This window comes from Zalophus californianus, chromosome 11 (assembly GCF_009762305.2).
Source record: "Zalophus californianus isolate mZalCal1 chromosome 11, mZalCal1.pri.v2, whole genome shotgun sequence".
In the NCBI taxonomy this organism is placed as follows: Eukaryota; Metazoa; Chordata; class Mammalia; order Carnivora; family Otariidae; genus Zalophus; species Zalophus californianus.
This window is the reverse complement of record NC_045605.1, coordinates 58,060,390-58,083,023: the sequence shown is the minus strand read 5'-3', so window position 1 is coordinate 58,083,023 and position 22,634 is coordinate 58,060,390. Positions and strand designations below refer to the sequence as shown.

Below are 22,634 nucleotides of genomic sequence, written 5' to 3'. Positions count from 1 at the left end.
GCAGGATTTAATAGCAAGATAACAATACTACCCAAAGCAATCAGAACAAGTTGCAGTACAGTACTCACATTTCCAGACTTCTAAACTTACTACAAAGCGACAGTAATCAAAACAGTATAGTACCAGCATAAGGACAGACATATAGACAAATGGAACAGAATAGACAACCCAGAAATAAACTTAAACATATGGACAATTGATTTTCAACAAGAGTGCCAAGACCATTCATTCAACGCGGAAAGGACAGTCTTTTTGACAAATGTTGCTGGGGAAAAGATATCCACATGCAAAAGAATAAAGTTGGGCCCTTATCTTACACAGTATACAAACTTAACTCAAAATGGATCAAAGACTTAAACCCAAGAGCTAAAAGTATAAAACTCATAAAATAAAACATAGGAGAAAATCTTTATGACATTGATTTGGCAATGATTTCTTACATAGAACACCAAAAGCACAGGCAGAAAAAAAAAATAACTGAATGATCAAAATTTAAAACTTTTGTGCATCACAGGACTCTAGTGAAAAGAAAACCCACAGAATGAGATGGAGTATTTGTAAATCCATAGATCTATTACAGAATTAATACCTAAAGAACTCCTATAACTCAACAACACAATAAGCAACCCAATTTAAAAATGGGCAAAGGACTTAGACATTTCTCCAAAGAAATTCTACAAATGGCCAGGAAGCATGCTTAACATTACTAGTCATTAGGGAAATGCAAATCAAAATCACAATGGAATAGATCACTATACACCCGTAAGGATGACTATTATCAAAAAAATCAGAACATAAAAGGTGTTGAGGATGTGGAAAAATTGGAACCCTGATACAGTCATTGCTGGTAGGAATGTAAAATGGTGCAGCTGCTGTGGAAAGCAGTTTGGCATTTCCTCAAAAAGATACATAAACATAGAATTATATGATCCAGCAATTCTACCTCTAGGTTTGTACCAAAAAAAACTGAAAATAGGGACTCAAACAGGTACTTGTATACCAACATTCTTGTCAGCATTATTTAAAACAGCCAGAAGGTGGAAACAAACCAAGTGCTACCAACAGATGAATGTATAAACAAAATGTAGTATATACATAATTTGGACTTTTATTCCACCATAAAAAAGAATGAAATTCTGGTACATGCTACAACATGGATGAACACTGAAAACATGTTAAGTGAAAGAAGCCCAATATAAAGGACAAATACTGTATAATTTCATTTACACGTGGTACCTAGAATAGGCAAATTCAGAGACAGAAAGCAGAATAGAGATTACTAAGGGCTGAAATTGAGAGTTTTGAATAGTTTACACTTCCTAGAATTTTACATAAATGAAAACATAAAATATGTACTTTTTGGTCCAACTTTTTTCACTTAGGTTATATTGAGATTCATGTATCAAGTTTATTCTGCTTCACTGCATATGCCATCTATCATGTTTATATATTCACCTTTTGGTGGACATTTGGGTTGTTCCCAGTTCTTGGCTAATACAAGCTATGAGTATTTGTGTGCAAGTCTTCACATAGACACATGCTTTCATTTTTTTTTTTTTAAGATTTTATTTGACAGAGAGAGACACAGTGAGAGAGAGAACACAACAGGGGGAGTGGGAGAGGGAGAAGCAGGCTTCCCGCTGAGCAGGGAGCCCGATGCGGGGCTCGATCCCAGGACCCTGGGATCATCACCTGAGCCAAAGACAGACGCTTAACGACTGAGCCACCCAGGTGCCCCACATGCTTTCATTTCTTGTGGGTAAATACTTACGCATGGATAGCTATGTTATATAAGTGTATGTTTAACTTTCTAAAAAACTGCCAAACTATTTTTTCACAATCTCATATTAGCTGTGTATGAGAGGTCCAGTCGCTTATCTTCACCTACACTTGATAAGGTCAGTCTTTTAAAATGTCTAAATATGTGCGTAGCGGTATTTTGCTGTGGTTTTAATTTGCATTTCTCTAATTAATGATGTCAAACGTTCTTCATGTCTTTGCCATTTGTGTATCTTCTTTAGTGAAATGTCTGGCCAAATTTCCTACCTTTTCATTGAATTGTTTTCCTGTCAAGTAAGAGTTCTTCATATATTCTGAATACTGGCCCTTTATCAAGCATGAAATTTGCAAGTATTTTCTGTCTGTGGCTTGTTTTTCATTCCGTTCCTTGCAGTCTGTTTTACTGAGGACATTAGTTCCTCACTTGCCGGAGCCTGCTGTCAGCTCTTTACTACGTGGGCCTCTCCACAGGGAGCTCACAACATAGCAGACTGCTGCACTGAGGCAAATAAGTCAGAGAGATTGACAAAACAAGTGTTTTTCATAACACAATCTTCAAAGTGACATCTTGTTTTTGCTGTATTCTATTCCTTAGAAGCAAGTTATCAGGTTCACCCTACACTTAGGAGAAAAGGACTGTACAAAGGCATGAAACCCAGGAGGCAGGGATCAGGAACCATTTTAGAAGCTGCATTCACAAGATATGCGGATGGTTATCATAAATACTATCTTCATTTTCAGTACTTGAGGTTCTTCTTGTTTTATCTTTCTGGAATTGCTACCAGATGTTAAGTATACTATTATCTTCTTAATCTTTTCTATTTCTTTGCTTTCTAGGGAAAGAGCTCATTTTAATGTTCTCATCAGTGGAATGTAGTCTACCATTGATCGCATGTGTTATTTCAACTATTATATTTTTCCACACTTAATAGTTACATTTATTTTATGATTCTTGTTCCATATTGCTAATATCTTCTCTAAAATTTTTGGCCTTTTCAAATATTTCTGCTTCAGATGATATTCACTTTTTCTTTTGAGACAGTTTCAGCCAACTATTCTGGCTTGTGGGTCCAAATTCTCCTGGGGGTATGTGTTACAAGTCTGAGAAGGTATAATGGGCAAGGGTCAAAGACCAGAATGTCAAGTGTTTTAGGAACGGAGGGGACAAACTGTGGGACAGTGTTGCAGGAACCACAAAACCACATGTAATTGCTCCCATTCAGTCACATCCCACCAAACCACAGTTTTTTTTAGAAAGACTTACCTTTAAACTAGTTTAGAAAGCAGCAGCTCTTGGAGGAGGCAGCGACCTGGATTACAGACCACTAACTGAATTTTTTAAAGGGAAAGGTTAAGAGAGTGAAAGGCCTAAGGCAGGCAGGTCCTCTCCCCCCCCATTTTATCAACTCTTAATTTATCAGGGATTTTATACGGCCCTGATATTTTACCCCTGTGGACACTGTACCAGTAGTCTGACCTGTGGCCTCCCTTTCTGTAAGGGAAACAGCTATCATTTGTGCCAAGGCAAGAGTTGGCCCTTTTTCTGTAAAGGGCCAGACAGTAAATATTTTTGGCTTTTGGGGCAATAAGGTCTGTCACAACTACTCAACTCCACCTTTGTAGTGAGTTCCAATAAAACTTAATTTAAAAACACGAAGCAGGATGGATTTCGTGGGAGGGCAGTAGTTTGCTGTCCCTGTCTCTAGGACAAAGTGGGTTAGGAGGAGGCAAAAGCAGAACTTAAACCAAGTTTCTTAATATATTATATTATTGCCTCCACCAGTGGCCCTGTCTTTCAAGTTGTAGCCACTCTCCCTCATTCTGAACAGTTGAAACCCCAGGGGTTTCTTATTGTTGTTTTGTTATTTTTCTGGATTTCAAGTTCCCTTTACAGTTCTAAGGAGGAAGTAGGAAACTCATGCTAATTTACTACCTTGGCAGGAATAGAAAACCAAGTCAGTAATTGTTTTCGTTTGTGTTTTATTTATATATTTTTGGCAGCAAAATTGTTTATTAAAAAAAAATCTGGACTATGAACACACTTCACTGCTTCAGTTGAAGAACCCCAAGCCAAATAAAAGGACCAATATTAAAAAGCAGCATAACTGGTTACTGTTTTAAAGATACATAAAAAGAGTCAAACACTACAGTGTAGGAAGACAATCACCCCCATGTCAGAAATCACAACTTCTTCCAAATAAAGAATATGACCCATCTGCCATATTGAATTGATATTTATTTCAGGACATGCCATGTCAAAATAAAACAAAAGAGTCAACCCTCGTCTTTAACAATAATATTGTATTATATAAAAGCACTTTACAACTCCATCCCATCTTTGAGTACAAGTTAGTGGTATGTGGGCTAAATGATTATCTGAAAGCATTTCTCTATTCAGACCCATAATCCAAGTGCTCTCTGAATATTACAAGGTGACAATAAGTGGGAATTGGAGAAGGAAGAGGAAGGAGAGGGGAATAAGGTTCTCCCAGTTAAGGGTTTTGTTGCAATGAGGGGATGAAGAAGTATGAATTATTTTTTGTTGTCTTTTCATTTTTATACTGTGTTAAGTAATGCTTACAACGTAAATTCAGCAGACTTTTCCTGAGCTGTAACTCAGAAATTTTCTTCCTGCAAACAATGTATTTACAAATGTGTTTATTAACTTACACAGCAATCTCACAATAACTAGTAAAGATTAAAATGGTGCACTCCTAGTATATTTGTTTACCGTGTTTTAAGGGAAATATATATTGCCATGGTGATGAAGCTCTGAACAGACTAGACAAAAATCTAAAAATTGAAAGTAGTTTAAAAAAAAGGCAAAGAAATAAATATCACCAAAGAAAAAAGATTAATTTTAGCTTAAATATAAAACTAAATCACTGGTTAATTAACCAAACTATACAGACCTAATAAAAAGCAAAACCAACATTTAAAAAAAATGCTAAAAAATAAGGCATAAATCTGCATAATATTGAGTTTTATTTCCATTCTCTCCTTTCCCTCTTCTATTTATGCTTTTCCAGATCTGCCTCTAGGGGCTTATAAGAAACCTGTTTCTATTTTCAATTTGACCTCAAATGTCCTGAGCAAAGTATTTGCTATTCTGTTGAGGATTCTTTTGTTGGTAAACTTTAGATATCATTGTTTCTACTGGTTATTGTAGTTTTGATCAAGGTGCCAAGTTTAAATTCTTCCACTGGTTCTTCCTAAAGGAATTTGATTTCTATAGTGCCTTGCCTACATAGCATTTTTTGAAAAAAGAAAACCCAAGAGAAATCTATTGCTTACAAAAGTTTTTTTTTTTTTTTTTAAACAAAGAGAATAACTTTATCTTGACAATTTTAAATCCTGGGAGAAATAATTCACTGGAAGAATTCAGTATTAAAAACACGTTCTGAAGCACTGTTACCCTTCTCTCCCAGAGACTAACATGTGAAAGGGTCATCTGTTTTGGTCTGAAACACACTTTATGTTCACTTAACTTGTTAAGTACTCAGTGTGTTCATTAGGACTCATTTTGAAGATGCAACAGAACCCTTGTCTTACTCAAGCACTGCCTACCATGAGAGTTGAGGTTTGACCTCAAATAAAGTCTAAGTAATTTATATCACTGCTCAATAATAATTTTGGACATTCTGGCCCAAGGTTCGAGCAAGTGGTATCGCTAAATTTGAAGGATCCAATGGGCTTGGTCTGACTGCTGCTTTGTCATACCTCATTTGTTTTTAGGGAGAGAAAGAATAGGGAATGCAGTAAGGGAGAGGTGAGAAAAGCAGAGAGATTGAGTAGGTAGGCAAGTGCTGCTATGAACAATTGCTCCTTAACCAAACCATATACTGTTAAAATTTCCATCATTTTAAAGTACATTATCATAACATTGAAAAGGAAAAAAAAAAAGTTGGGAAAATGTATCTAATTTTTAAAGTGGAATATGTTGGAATCATTTGGCTTTTTGTAAAATATAAATAATGAAGACACTGACTTTTTTGTGCTTGTGAAGCTAATAGATAATCTCCACGAGACAGGCAGCAATGATGAATTGCAATACGTTATTACTGAAGGGAAAAGGTTCAAGCCAATATTCACACTGCAGTCAATGAAAGAGTAAGGGGGCCAAAGCAGTGAGCTTCTGGAGAAAAGTTAAAGATGCCATGGGGGATTAGCAGGAGCAGCCTCCTTCACTGACTGGTTGCTCCTGAGGCTTTTCCAGTTTTATGTCAATCACTGAAACAAAAGTTAAGGAGCTATAAATGGGAAAGTACAATTCCAATTCTGAACACTGACATCTCTTGCAAGCCCTTTCAATTCCTATTGGTTTCAGAGTGGATATAACCATTATTTCCTATATAGCTAGTTCACTGTACGAGGTGCTCAAATGAAATAAACTTGCCTGTATCTACTATATGCAACAAGGGTCAGGATAAGGTTAAGCCCTATTCATGGGAATCGGTTCTAAGTAAATTACAGGAGCAAAAAACAAGATGAAAGATGATGCTCCTTATGGAATTATCTATAATAAAAATCTGAAAATAGCCTACAAAAGAGTTCTAGCAAAGGAAGAGAATTTAATAGATGATGGGACTTCAACTCTGTAGAACATATTATCCTATTAAAAGTAATAAAGGCTTAGAAAACATAAAACATTTAGCAGTGGGAAAAGCTGAACACAAAGTGCTATGAATTCTATGGCATAATAAAAATGTATACAGAAAAACACTAAAGGTAAATATAAAACAATTAAAATTAAAAATCCTTTAAAATAACTATTATTAGATGTGCTTCATTATGTCCTGTTTCTGAAAGCAGATGCCACAATAAAACTCCAGACTATTTCCTGCCTGTGCCAAGCAGAAACCTTGAATGTTAGAAAAAGCAAGGGAGGAAAATATGATATATATTGTACGGGAAAAGCCTAGAGCCAACAGGACTCAAAATTAAAAGGCAGAAGACTTGTCTTGTAAGTTTCCTGTTCATTAAAAATCAAGCAAGTAGGGGCGCCTGGGTGGCTCAGTCGTTTAAGCGACTGCCTTCAGCTCAGGTCATGATCCCAGGGTCCTGGGATCGAGCCCAGCCATTGGGCTCCCTGCTCAACAGGGGGCCTGTTTCTCCCTCTCCTCTGCTGCTCCCACTGCTTGTGCTCTCCTGCTCTCTCTGCCAAATAAATAAATAAATAAAATTAAATCTTAAAAAAAAAAATCAAGCAAGTAAACACAAACCTTCTCATTGATTAACTGTTGTGAGCAGCAGGCCGCAAAGGGTACACATGAACTACCAGATCTCTTTGCCATAGAAAATCTTGGGAGCTTCTACACTCCTAAGCCATTAATTCCTGGCTTTAAAAGGCAATAGCATAATATTCCTTAGCCAACCAAGTGGAGCTCGAAAGACTAGTTAACAAATTTTCAGATGAAACAAAAAGGATACTGTCTTCTCTGCTTCTGTCCTGTGTGCTTTCCATTCCAGGCAAAGCTGCTGCAACACGTCGAAAGAGCTGTGGAAAAAAGAAATATGGTAATTGGAAAGGAAAATTTAGCAAATGGTATCAAGTGAAAGTGGATGACACTGGATGTTAAGTTAAAAGATACGGCTTCTGGATTATTTCTCACTTAGACCTTAGCATAATGAAAACATATTAAAATGTCTATTTTATAAGTACTATATGCTGTATGCCATATACAAAGAGGTATAAAGATATGATCCTTACTTTCTCACTGGTGAGATCAGACATGAACAAACAGCTAAGAAATAAGCAGCAAAAATGTGATTTGAGTCATAAAAACATACTATAACAATTCAGAGTAAGGACAGAAGATTGCTCATTTAGGAAAACTGTATAACGTAGCATTCCTATCGTTCATAAACGGTTAGTTTCTGAAGTCAGTGATATATAGTAAAAGTCAGTCTAGTCAAAATTACCCTGGGTAATTCCTTAGGAAATCACCATGTTAGAGACCAACACACCACTTCTCAAATCCAATGCAGATGGCTTTTCCTCCATCAATAGAAAAAGTACCAGTGGAAGTAGTTGGCTTGTGTCTGAGATATGACTTATGAAAAGTTTCTTTAAAAGGAGAATCACACTCAAGGACGAGATGGTCACTTTGAGAGGCATGTGGGAACAGAAACTGACCAAAGGAACAACAGACTCACAGCCCCTATTATGTGTCCAACACTAGGCATATACTCACTGGGTAGAATGGCAGGTGAAATTGGCTGATTATTTCAATCATTTCTCTTTTTGGCATGCAGTATAAAATTCCTAAAAGTTAAATGCATGTGTGATATAACTCCCTTGTACTAAATACCTGCTTGTTTGAGTAACTGTCTCAGGTTCTCTAGGGACAGAGAAATGAACAAGATGTAGCTTTTTAATTCGAGGGAGCTCGCAGTCTGGTAAGGGAGATAGATGCAAACAATTCGTTATGTTATAGTGTGATAAGTGCCATAAACCAAGGAAATACAAAATGATATGAGAACACAGATATAAGAAGGCCCTTCTCAGGACACTGGGAAAAATTCTTTAGGTGGTGACATTTCAGCTGGGATTTAAAGGCAGTTTAAAAATTTCACTTGGCTGAAAAACATACTATGCAAAAGTGCTCGGAACGTTAAGTGCTTCACAAATGTTGCTGAGTTGAAATGAGAAGGAACAGAAACAATAGAAGATCTACTGAAAACTAGAACTCTACATAATCTGTTTAGGGAAAGGAATATAGAAAAGGAGCAAATTTTTATCTGTAGGCAGTAGCCTGGTGGGGTAGGATTAGGGAAGATTTGAGAAAAAGTGTAATTGTTTTGGTTCTATAAGGTTTAGTAGCATTTTAGAGATGTATCGAAGTCATTAGCTTCAATATTCTTTTCCCTTGTCCTTGAAACTACTGAAATCAGAAATGTGCTGACTATACATTATGGCTAGATAGCCGGCTAAGTGTTAAAATTACTGAAGCCAAGATTGAATATCACTATTATAGAATGAATTTCTGGGATGCACAGTGCCCATGTGTATCCCATCTGGGACAGAGTGCCACATTTGTCACTACTAGACAATCAAATGCCCAAATCATGTTCAGAGAAAAGCACAAGGTATAGTCAGTTTAGGTAGTCCAGACTGGCTAGAGTACAGAATATGTAAAAGGATTAGAAAGAAGCTCTATATATTAAAGGCCAGACTAAGAAAGACCTGGAAAGGAGACAAACTTTGTCCTATGGGCAAAGGAAGGCATTAAAAACAACAGTTTGCATTAGGACTTTTATCGGTGATTCTAATTGTTTTACTATGGCTACAAAGATCTACCAATCACATACTGAAAGTGCTTTAAAGATAGGGCAGAATGGCAAAAAGTTAAAAACTAAAAGGTGAAGTGTGAAGTTTATATTCTGGGCAGGCCACTTAGGTGACAGATCATCTTTCTGTTTCTCAGTTTTCTCATCTGTAAAATGGGCTTAAAATAATAGTATACTTAACTGACTAGATTATTGTGAAAATTAAGGGAGATCATGAGGTAAACTGCTTAGAACTGATCTGTTATACAGAAAGTCTGTAATAAACAGTAGGTCTATTTCTACTAAAGACTAGTCATAGTAATTCATGGTCCTGTGGGCTAGGGGAAAAGAAAACTTTTCCAAATATTATGAAATGGAGTGAATTATAGGACTATAAGAAGACGCCAATAAGTGTAACATTCTGCTTTAAGAAGCTATTTAAAACTGTTGGGAATGGTGTGGGGATTGGGAAAAACCTTCTGAAAATATTAGGGCAGAAGTGAAATGTTCTTAAGAATATCTAGAAATCTTCCCAAGATCTCATAGTTTGCTTCTGACATTAAATATTTATTAAACTGTTTAAAAATGCACCATCTTCAGCTCTTAAGGATATCAAAGTTTATTACAGGCTAGCTTAAAAATGGAGGCATTGGGAAGGTTTGTTTACTGTCTGTGAAAATGGAATAAAATGGTTTACAAGTTTTGACGCTTTAAAAAAAGTACATAATTAAAGAGGTCTTTCAGAGATGGTATTGTTATAGTTTTACCTGTCTACCTATTCTCATAATGTAACACAGTATTTAATGTGTTTCTAGAAAGAATACAAAATTCAAATCAAGAAACTGTAGTACTAACTACCCCATTATTATAGCTTTGCTTTGTGACCTCAAGGATATTAATTTCCCTAATCTTTAGAGTCTTTCTAATAAAAAGGGGGCTATAGTTGTGAAGTTCAACTTATTTTTACCTTTGAAAGTAATCAGAAAGAAATATTTTAGGGAAGTTTCCTTGAATGGTTATGTGTAAAGTCCTTCCCTCTATACCAGTGGTTCTCAATACCTACCATGCATCAGAATTACCCAGGAAACTAAAAGCAAACAAAACCAGATGCTTGGGTCCCATGTGCAAAGATAGATTTAACTAACTTGGGGTGGGGTGGGGCCCTTAGTATTTCATTAAAAGATCTCTGGATGATTCTAATGTGCAGCATGGTTAAAGACCTATGCTGTAACACTAACTTAAAGTAATCAAAAAGCTAATACTGAGTGCTTACTTTGTCAGAATCTTCACGTTTTCTCATTTTAATCCTCACCGTAACTTGTGAGGAAGATATTAATACTCTCATTTTATAGAAATCTAAGGCTAAAAAGAATATGTACCATATACCAAATAAATAGCAGAACTGAGATTTCAAAGTTCATATTTTTTTTCTAAGCAGTGTAAGGAATATTATACTACTTAGCATAAATGGAAGTTTTTTCTAGATGGAAAAGCACTGTGGAAAGGCCTGTGTGAAGAAACAGCTAACAATCCTGGGTAAGAGGAATTTGCTTTGTAAAATACTATTAAACACACACAAATCACAGACATAAAAACTTAATCCATTTTCTTAGGACTTAAACATTTTATCTATAGCTTTAACCAGTGTATTTGAAAAACTTGGTGTTCCCTCAAAACATTTCAATTAGAGTAAAGGAATCAATGCCACTAACTGAAATTCAACCCAGGACACCCTAAAATGAGCCAAGTAAAAGTTTTACAAAAAGCAAAGTTCTATCCTTACAGAAATATATGTAAGACAGGAAGGAAAAGACCCTAGGGGATTACGTTGTTTTAAATAATCATCAGAGGAAAATCCATTTCTTAAATACCAATGATACACTAACAGAGGCTTCTGCTTTATTAGGAATCACAGATGACTAAGATGGGGCTTCTCTTGATCATCCTATCTATATGTAATCTTATTCATTTCTTCAATATATACCTCCTTGTGACAGCACTGATTTTACATCCCAATTTCTGTGGATCTTACTGTCTCTATAGTATTGGCTAAGCATTTATCATGTATTACCTACCCTTTACTACATAATTTTCATGAGAATGTGACTCTTCTCAACTATATCATAAGCTTTTTAGAAATTAAGAATCATATTTTATATAACTTTAAATTCTCCAGAGAAACCACAACGGTCTTACAGACTGTAGGTAATTGATACTTGTGAATTAAGGTACATGATAAAAGTATAAGATGAAGACCTGTTATGAGCCAAGAACTATGGCAGACATGGGATATAATGGTGTAGAAAAGTCATTATCCCTACCAATGCTTAAAGTACACATGCTTCTCAGCAGGTATAACATAATTTACACACACACGTGCATGTGTGCACAACCCCACTGTATGTATGTAAGCTTTCACTGATCTGTTAGTACTGATGTATATCAGCTATCACTAATATTCTTTCAAACAAATCTTTTTCTTCTGACAAGCACTGGTATTTTAGAAGTTAAAGATCAAGAAGTGTTTCTCTTCTTTTCCCATTTGCCAGTAATGTAAAATTAGAGAATATAATAAGAAAGGTGACATCCACACACTTAACACTTCACAAAAAGAGTGTATTAATTCTCAGATGAAAAGTCAGGTGAAGTCTTAACTAATTACCTTCTCATTACCATTTCCTTCAGCAATTTAAGCACCATACCACTTTTCACAAAAGAAAGCAATATTACTGCATTTTAAAAAACAGAAAAATAAGGGTTAAAATATTTACCACGGGCTATTTGTTTTTTTGTGTGTGTATGTGTGTGTGTTTTTTAAGATTTATTTATTTATTTTAGAGAGAGAGAGAACAGGGGGAAGGGCAGAGAAAGGAGAAGAGAATCCTCAAGCAGATTCCCTGCCAAGTGCAGAGCCCAATATGGGGACTGTTATCAGGACAGAGATCACGACCGGGGCTGCAATCAAGGGTTGGAGGCTTAACTGACTGATCCACCAAGGTGCCCACAGAGGCTACTTTGCTATGAAATATTGAATGGAATGAAAGATATTACTTAAATATCCTATATAATATAAATGATCATGCTAACTATTATTACTTACTGTAGTTCTAGCCCTGATATTTTTATTTAAGAAAAAAAAAAACTATAACTATTTTTTAAGACATACACTGGGTTTTAGAGTTAAGTGCTTACACAAGATTAAAGAGCAGAGGGGTTAAGCAGAGAACATTTTTAAATAAGAAAAAATAGCAGTACTGGTCAGGAATAAATTTGTTTTATTTTAAGCCAAAATTTTTAGGCATTAAGGCCCAATCACTTGAACCATAGTCAGACATTAATGATGCATCATTAATGAAATCTCTCCTAGAATTGTTTATGTATAATGTATATTATAATCCAATATATAAGGGAGTAGGGAGAAGGAATCCAATTAGCAAATTAGCAGAAAGCTAGAAAACATCTATATGGAAAATACAACTAGTAGGTACCTTTAATACTGATATAAACACATCTATACAAAAAGACTACCATGTAATTTCCAGTGAAAGCACATGATGATTTTGTTAAATAAAATGAGTACAATGCACAATCATCAAAAGTAATTGTGCTTTGCAAACATATACGGCTGAACAAACATATGCAATGCTTACTTAACAGGCATGTAAGACTGTGATTCCCAATGTTTTCCAAGACAATGACTGGACTATGAAATTTACCTGGTAAATTTCTGAATACCAACACCATTTCTGAATTGTGACTGACATACAATAAAAATCTCAGAAGGGGTCTGAGATTATTTCTTCATAGTAATTTCTGTTAATATGTGGTACTTATTAAATATATAATTTAAGTCAAAAATCCACTTATTTTAATGCTAGATAAATAACATACAGAACTCAGGAATAAACTGGCCTTCCATGTTAGAAAAACCTAAGTATGTACATGCTAAATAGTCTCAGTTGTTACATTTATCAGATTTTTTTTTTTAGATTTATTTATTTATTTGAGAGAGAGAGAATGAGAGAGAGAGTACATGAGAGGTGGGAGGGTCAGAGGGAGAAGCAGGCTCCCTTACTGAGCAGGGAGCCCGATGTGGGACTCGATCCCGGGACTCCGGGATCATGACCTGAGCCGAAGGCAGTCGCTTAACCAACTGAGCCACCCAGGCGCCCCTATCAGATATTTTTTAAGTTTTACCCCCCATAAGTTTGTTTTTTAAGATTTATTTATTTATTTATTGGGGGGGGAAGCTCATGCAAACAGAGGGGAGAGGGAGAATCTCCAGCAGACTCCTCACTGTGCAAGGAGCCAGATGCAAGGCTCAATCCCACGACTCTGAGATCATGACCTAAGCCAAAATCAAGAGTCAGAATCAACCAACTGAGCCATCCAGGCGCCCATGACCCCCATAAGTTTAATATCACCTCCAGTTTGGGTAATAGCAGACTAACTTGTATAGGACTAACACTCTTGCAGATGGCAATTATTAACTCTGGACAAACTGTAAAAAACAATTATTTGAAGGCTATCAAGAGCAACACAAAGCAGATACAAATTAGGGAGAATTCAACACTGGGAAGAAGGGAACCCACACTCACTGGGTGAGATCCATGTTTATATAGGTGTTCCCAAGAGCCATTCCTAGCCTGTGCAATATGATGTAGCCAGAACTCATGCAGAAAACTAGAGTTTTAAAGTTTTGCAGTGTCAGTGGACTGCTAGTGGAGGAAGGAAATAACTAAGGAGGAAGCCAAGAGGAGGAACCCTAAATTCTACACATGAATTTCCTGCAAATCTCAACTGTCTCTTGAATGGTACATATGTAGGAGAGACTGCAAGAAGCCCGTCTGAAAACAACAGCTAGAAGGCTGGAAGAAATGAGCAGAGATTTCAGTTACTGCCTGCTCCAGGGATACACTTTAGAGTCTGAATCCCACCGAGACAGAAAAGTTTGATAGATACCTCAGGCTTCCTACAGATCCACCCAAACAAAACATAACATCAAGACTCCACAAGTTCAAGGTGATCAGCCAGCAATATAACAACCTGCCATAATAAAACTCAGCATTTTGCAGAGAAACAGAACAGAAATCAGAGTCTCTATGTATTATATACAACGATGAGCATACAACCAAAATGGCTAGACACATAAGAAACAGGAAAATTTAACCTAGAGGCAAGAGAAAAATAGCCAATAGAAACAGACTCAGAGATGACTCAGACGTTGGACCAGCAGACAACAACTTCAAGGCAACTATTATAGATATGTTCAAGGACTTGAAGGTAACAATGCCACAATGATCAGATGGGGTACTCCAACAGAGAAACGGAAACTTAAATGGAAAAATTTAGGACAGAGTACAATATCTGAAATGATATTTCACTGGATGCACTTAATAGCAGTTTGGATATGGGAGAAAAGGACTGGTGAACCTGAAGACACATCAATAATATTATCCAATCTTAAAAAGAGTAGAAAAAAGATAACAAGGGGCGCTTCAGTGACCATGAGAAATTATCAAGCCATTTAACAGATGTGCCATTGGAATTCCAGAAGAAGAGTTAAGAAGAAAATGAGGGGGGGAAATACTTTAAGATAACACATTACATATAGAGAACATACAAATTAGAGCTCACTACTTATTAGAAACAATGGAAGCCAGAAGACAATGAAATTGCATCTTTACAGTACTGGAAGAAAAATAATCTGTGAACCCCAAATTCAATAACTAACAAAAACGTTCTTCAAAAATTTTTCTTCAAATGGTCTTTTGGGCTACGTGAAAGCCAGGCAAATTCATCACTAGGAGATGTCAATAAGAAAAAATAAAGAAAGTTATTTAGGCTAAAGGGAAATAAAACCAGATGAAACTCATATCTGTAAGAAGAAATGAAGAGCAATGGAAATGGTAAATATATGGGTAAACAGAAAAAGCTGTCCTTTTTCTTAATTACTGTTTAAAGCAAAAATTAGGGATGCCTGGGTGGCTCAGTCGTTGGGCATCTGCCTTTGGCTTGGGTCGTGATCCCGGGGTCCTGGGATCAAGCCCCGCATCAGGCTCCCTGCTCAGGAGGAGGCCTGCTTCTCCCTCTCCCACTCTCCCTGTGTTCCCTCTCTCGCTGTGTCTCTCTCTGTCAAATAAATAAATCTTTTTTTTTTAAGATTTTATTTATTTATTTGACAGAGAGATAGAGCCAGAGAGCACAAGCAGAGGAAACGGCAGAGGGAAAGGGAGAAGCAGGCTCTGCACTGAGCAGGGAGCCCGATGCGGGACTTGATCCCAGGACCCGGGGATCATGACCTGAGCCGAAGGCAGACGCCTAACCATCTGAGCCACCCAGGCGCCCTAAATAAAATCTTTAAAAAAAAAAAAAAAAGCAAAAATTAAAACATCTATTACGGGGTTCATAATGTATGTAAATATCAAGTATGTGACAACAATAACACAAAGCAAAAGTGCACAGGTACAAAGGATGAAATGGTATATTAACTCTAGTTTAATCCCTCGAGCAACCACTAAAAAAGTTATGAGGTTTAGCTAAAAAGAGTTCAAAAAATATAAAAATATTTGCTTAACTAAAAATGACAGACAAGCATATAACAAAGAGCAAATGACAGACATGAACCCAACTACATTAATAATTACATTAAATCTAAATAAACCAAACACTCCAATTAAAAAGCAGAGATTTTCAGACTGGATTTTAAAAAACAGTGAGATCCAACTAGATGCCATCTAACAGTGACCTACTTTACAAGGAAGAAGATATACCAAGCAAACAATAAGTAGTAAGAGAACTGGTGGGGCTATACTAAGATCAGATAAAGACTTGGAAACAAGGAGTATTATCAGAGATAAAAAGGAACTTTTCTTAACACACACACACAAAAAAAACCAAAAACAAACAAAAAACCTACAATACATTAGGAAGACAGTAACAATCCTAAATATGTATGCACTCAATAACAGAATTTCCAAACACATGAAGTAAAGCTGACAGAACCAAATGGCAAAACAGGCAAATACAAATGTTGTAGATTTTAATACCTCCCTTCTCAGTAACTGATAGAACTACAGACAAAAAATTAGTTAAGACTATTTAAGATATGAACAATGCTATCAACTATCTTGATATAGCTGATATTTATAAAACATTATACCTGACAACTATACAAAAACATTGTCTTCCAATGGGAACATTCACCAAGACAGGCCATATGCTAGGCCATAACACAAATCTCAATAAATTATGAATGACTAAAATGTTACATAGTATAGTCTCTGACCACAACAGAATTAAATCGGAAGCTGTAATAGTACGAGATCTAGAAATGTCCCAACTGTTTGGAAATTAAATAACATATTTCTATATCTTCACTGATGTAGTCATTACATCTACATAAACATTTATCAAAATTCATCTAAATGTAAACTTAAGATGTGTACATTTCACTGTACATAAATATTTACCTCAATAAAATAATGGGGAAAAAAAGTTCAATGTTAGCTGAATTCAAAGAAACTCAAGAGGTAGGAATATCTATGTCTAAATTGCAGTGAAAATACTGAAGTATAATTCCTCATGTAACCTAGATTCTCTAAGCTTGTTCAGTATGTCTTGGAAAATTCTTAAGACAGTCAACCTCATTAAATAGATTTTTTTCTTACGGCATAACATGGTAGCTCTAAGTTTCTGCTCAAAAGATACAGCATATTATTCTTTTTTTTTATTAAAGATTTTATTTATTTATTTGACAGACATAGCAAGAGAGGGAACACAAGCAGGGGGGAGTGGGAGTGGGAGAGGGAGAAACAGGCTTCCTGCAGAGCAGGGAGCCCGATGTGGGGCTCATGACCTGAGCCAAAGGCAGAGGCTTAATGACTGAGCCATCCAGGCGCCCCAAAAGATACAGCATATTATTCTTCCATTCAATAAACATTTACTGAGTTCAGTATGGTAGGAGACAGAAGTAACAAAAAAACTTCTATATTAAAAGAAAGAAGGGGTGCTACATCAATAATTAGGAAAGGCACTTAATCTACATTTGATTATGTCTGAACGGAGTTTTTAATTACAAATAACAGAGAAGAAACTATTCTGGAAGAGGGACAGTAACATACAATGGAAATATGGGAACACAGTAAACCTGGGGGACTTTAAGCAGTGTAGTACAGGTATACAGTGGCCAAAGATCAAGATTTTGAGTAGGAAGGCATAGCATACTAAGGGCTTTGTTTAAAATTCAGGATAAAATTCAAAGTAACCTGATTAAATCTGCATTTTAAAACAATCACTAATAGCAGGATGGAGGATAATCTAAAGTGCGGCAGATATCAGTTAATAAACTATGGTAGCAGGCAAGGCAATAGACAACAGGGCGTAATACAGCAGAATCAACAAGAGTAGGTATCTTAAAAACAAAAAAAGACTTTTATTTATCTCACAGAGAGAGAGAGAGAGAAAGAGAGAGAGAGAGCACAAGCAGGGGGAGCGGGAGAGGGAGAGGGAGAAGAAGACTTCCTGCTGAGCAGGGAGCCCGACCCAGGGGCTCACTCCCAAGACGCCGGGATCATGACAGGAGCCAAAGGAAGACGCCCAACCGACTGAACCACCCAGGCGCCCCCTGTGAAGACACATATTGGCACCAGAATACATAATATTTAATTCCTCATGTACGAATTTGGCTTCTACATAATACTGAGCCTCTTAAATGTAGGAAGTCTGTCTTTTGTATCTAGCAGGGATTAGAGAATACTTGTCCAAACAATTATCAAACTGAATAGATTTGACATACTTGCTCAATCATCTCCATGGCTTAATAGGTCTTTTTACATAGTATAGTTTGCATGAGAAATCCCCTGAGATTCTTGTTAAAAATGTAGATTTTTAGGGTACTACCCTAGACTTAATGAATCAGTATCCAGAAGTAGTGCCCCAGTTATTTCATGTATTTTATGACCTGTTATTTTATGTAAGCTTCTAGGTGACTATTATGCACATTAAAGTTTAAAATCATTAAGCAATTCTCTAATCCTAAGAGATTTTCCTGGGGAAAATCTGCCATTCTAAAAACCTCTGTCCTTTCTTACCTTTGTTTGGATATCAGGTACTCTATTCTCTACCAAAGAAAGGATGAAGGAAAAATACATTCCTAATCTAAACAGTAAGTAAACTGTATGGGTTTCAAAAATATCTGTCTTAGGAAAAACTATTGTCACCAATTTCCCCCTACTGACAAAGTTTCCAATGGCATGATAAACATTAGATTTGCAAAGTAAGCACTGAACACAAACCACACAAACTGCAGTGTCCAGAGTCAGGAATTGGACAGTGGTTATATTTGGTAGATTTGATTTAGATTTCATTTAGGAAAATTTGAATTTTTCCATATACCTAATATATCAAGTGATATCAAAGGGAATGGTTTCGTGTTTTTTTTTTTCTTAACGCTGGAGTGATTTGTAGTGCAACTAAAAGAAAAACCTTTTCTTAACATTTCTAGTCATTTAAATAATTAATTTTTAAAATAATGCCCTATTTGATTAGTTTTTAAGCTCCTTTACAAAAACACATTCAAGGAATAGACAATCCATAAAAAGTAATGTGGTGTATTTCTTAGCTAATATTAAAATCAGTCAGTAAGTTTCCCACACAATAGAAATGTATTCCATTCCAGATTAATCACTGACAAAGGAGGCAGATTTTAACCTATTATTTAAATGTGTTTATTAACATAAGATTTAAATTTTTTCTGGTTTCATTCTCTCAATTGACAGGTGGGAGAGTGTTTCCAGGATTTTTGTCTTTTTTATATATATATATTTATTTGAGAGAGAGAGAGAGAGAGAGCATGAGCAGGGGGGAGGGGCAGAGGGAGAAGGAGAAACAGACTCCCTGCTCAGCAGGGAGCCCGATGTGGGACTCGATCCCAGGACCCTGGCATCATGACCTGAGCTGAAGGCAGATGCTTAACCGACTGAACCACCCAGCGCCCTCAGGATTTGTGTCTTAACTAAATTATGTAAGATGACAGGGGCGCCTGGGTGGCTCAGTTGGTTAAGCGACTGCCTTCGGCTCAGGTCATGATCCTGGAGTCCCGGGATCGAGTTCCGCATCGGGATCCCTGCTCAGCAGGGAGTCTGCTTCTCCCTCTGACCCTCCCCCCTCTCATGCTCTCTCTCTCTCTTTCTCTCTCTCTCTCAAATAAATAAAATCTTTAAAAAAAATAAATTATGTACGATGACAAAGCAAAGGTCTATAAATATTGAAATAAAATTCTAATACACCATGGTACTCCCTACAAAATATAAAGTAATGGTTTTTGTGAGTTAAGAAAGAAGCTACAAAAAAATTAAAAGGCAGCTCTCTTCCAAAATTTGAAAACAGTAATTTTGATCATATTTATATTTAAAAGATAATAAAATCAAGTCCCAACAGAATCAGGAACTTTAGCAAAATCACATGTTCAGACATATCATCTAAATAAAGAAAAATAATAAAATAGCAAATAGGTTTTGAATTCAGGGTAAGACTATTTAGTAAAAGAATTCTCTCTTCATTATCACTGACGAGCTATGTCTGTCTGTATGGGTCAGGCTTTTAGAAAAAATTATGTGCCTAGTGCTGAAAAGTTCTAAAATCAGATTGTGGTAATGGCTGCACAATGCCTTAAATTTACTTAAAAAACTCCTGAGTTGTACATTTAAAACAAGTGAATTTTGTGTATGGAAATTATGCTTCAATAAAGCTGCTAAAAAAATTATATGTGTTTATAAAATAGCAAATGAATGACCAATCTCATTTTCTCAACATCCTGAGAGTTATCTTAACTTAGAAGCAATTAAATATCATGAAGACACTAGCTATCACTAGTGACCACTGTATGCTGATGATTTGAGACTTCCGAACCTATGAGACTACTCAGAGTCAGGCGTAGGGGGCCATAGCAATCCCTTTAGACATTAAGACCGAAAGATGTCTCAGAGAAGGCTATACTTTGACATATAAGCAACTAGCTCATTCAATCCTTATCAAAATGTCATTATTGGTGAAAGCTAGATAAGCTATCCACTGCTTTGTCATAGAACAGTGATAAATAATAATAATTGTGCTAACTTCTATTACTCAAGTTTTTTAATTGTCTGTGCTCCCATGAGTTCATTTACTTATCATTTTCTAAATTCCACAGACATTGGTAGGTTCTGGGAATATACAATTTTGATGGGGGAAATATTTCCAACATAATGTGGCAAGTTCCAGGACAGTGGTTTCACAAGGGTCAGGGGTTTGAGAAAACACAGAAAAGTATCATTTATTGTTAAAAAAAAAAAATAGCCTGCAGGTATGGTATGGCAGAGAATGTCAAAAAAATTTCTTTGAAGAACTGACATCTAAACTGAAACTTGAAAGGATGAATAGGTATCAGTCAGGCAAGAAGAAACAGCATTCTAAGCAAAGAGAACAGCAGCAGGAACAAAGATTTAGAGCCATGAAACAGTATACTACAGGGAGGGAATTAGTGACAGTTCAAAATTACTTACATATATTTCAAGGCAAGGAGATATGGGAAAGAAAGTGAAAACAATATGAAGAATTTTTCATAAAGCTCAACTTACTCAGTTTAAACAATTTTATTTTAACTTTCTATTGATCATCTAGAAGTGAAAAAAATATTGGGTTGAAAATCCTATAAATCTGGGACCACTACTCCATCTTTTAGAAAGTCTGATAATGTGAGATGTCCCCATATTTTCCTCTTCCCCCTAAACATTCTTGTTATAAACACTGTTAAAACAACAGCAGGTTATTGAAGATAAAGTAACCAGAATATACTTTCACAACTACAAGCAAAACACCATTTCTGAGAGCAAATAACTGCTTTGTCATTAAACTCTTAAAAAAATATAAAAAATTTTAAAAATTTACCTTAAAACAATGCAGTAAGGATGCAGTGAGGGTAGGCTAAGTTAACAACCTTGCAATCATAATGAAATAGTTGTCCTGTGCACAATCTGAAGTTCATCAAGCCTCTTCTCCTTTTCCAAAAACTATGCGACATTTGTATTTTTTCACTGTGTAATATGTTGCTAGATCATGAGGCCTGCTGTTACCAACTAGAAGAAAATCTTACAGCAGAGAATACTCACACAATTATTTCGTAAATTTGATAACCTCCATCCATACTCCAAGATCACTTACCTGTTTTACATTGTATCCTGCTTTTGCACTTGTTTCAATAAACATAACATTCAGCTCTTTGGCTTTCCTTTCTCCTTCCTCAATTGATACTTGCCTGCAAAAAAATTTTTTTAAGATAAATTCTTCTTTTTGCAAGACTGATATTATAAAGACTACAAACAAGATTCTGAAAAGAAATCTTGACAGGGGTGTTATACAGGTGTGACTAGTTTGACGGTTCATCAAGCTGCAGTACATTTAAAACTTGTGCGCTTCTGTGTATATGTTATACCTAACTAAACAATTTTTTAAAAAGACTGTTTTTAATGATTTAATGATTTGCTTTTACTTGGCTGGGCTCATCCTGTAATTTTTTTTGTTTTTAAAAACTTAATAGCCTATTATTTTCTCTTCATATAAGATCATAAGAATTTAGCCTTATGATTAAAAACTTCACGTAAAATAATTTATGACCAAACTGTTAAAAATGTTTTTTTCAAATTTTATACTACAGTGGAAAATGCTGCTATAAATATTTTTTGCATAATATTTTGTGCACTGTGGGTCATTTCTTTAGGATGGATTTTGTGGATTTCTGTAAGTGGACCAAGTCAAAAGACATGTATGTTGAAGTCTCTTGATACATTTTATAGGGCATTTGGTGATGCATTATAATTAGCAGTGTGTCTCAAACTGTAATACACTCAAGTGCAAGATAATGTCACTTATCTTGGTATTCCTAGTGCCTAGCTGAAACATAGGTGTTTAATAAATATGCAAATATTCTAACTAAATGGATCTAAAATATCAGCTGACAAATCCCACTTCCTACAACACAGAAAACCAAAGCAATACAAGAGAATTTCCACAAGCTCTCACGGCGTCAATCCACTGATCTACAGGTGTGTGCCCTTATATTCTACGTCTAGTCCTGCTACTATGGAGGAAACTGTCCTTATTCCCCAAACTTACACCTTTGTACTAGATTCCACTCTCTTGTCTATAAGATAGTATTCTAGAAATTCTCCACTCTCTAGAAAAGTCACCAAAGAAGAAAATGAGTATTCTAAGCAAACAGCACAGTCATTCTCTTATATAACAATCCAACTGTTAATTTTTTGCTACATATTTGTTTTATCATTCTCTATGTATTTACATGTGTATCTACATTTTAAAAAACACGTATTTGAGAATAAGTTGACAATTTGCAGACCTTTAGCCCTAAATATAGCAACAGTGTGAATTTCTTTAAAATAATTCTGTCAGGGGGCGCCTGGGTGGCTCAGTTATTAAGCATCTGCCTTCGGCTCAGGTCATGATCCCCGGGTCCTGGGATCCAGCCCCGCATCAGGCTCCCTGCTCAGCAGGAAGCCTGCTTCTCCCTCTCCCACTCCCTTGCTTGTGTT

At 36.0% G+C, this 22,634-nt stretch overlaps 1 protein-coding gene across 2 annotated transcripts in view; it reads right to left on the bottom strand.

Moving 5' to 3' along the window:
• Nucleotides 1-3,742: 3,742 nt before the first annotated feature.
• The window catches only part of RAB6A (RAB6A, member RAS oncogene family), a 69,977-nt gene continuing 51,085 nt past the window's right edge, over nt 3,743-22,634 (bottom strand). For both annotated transcript variants that reach the window (XM_027579127.2, XM_027579126.2), the window contains exons 6-8: nt 21,250-21,343; nt 7,210-7,276; nt 3,743-6,009 (exon numbers count right to left, since the gene is read on the bottom strand). In XM_027579127.2, coding sequence (XP_027434928.1) covers nt 5,945-6,009; nt 7,210-7,276; nt 21,250-21,343 — 226 coding nt within the window. In that variant the 3' untranslated portion in view covers nt 3,743-5,944. The remainder of the gene's footprint in view (nt 6,010-7,209; nt 7,277-21,249; nt 21,344-22,634) is intronic.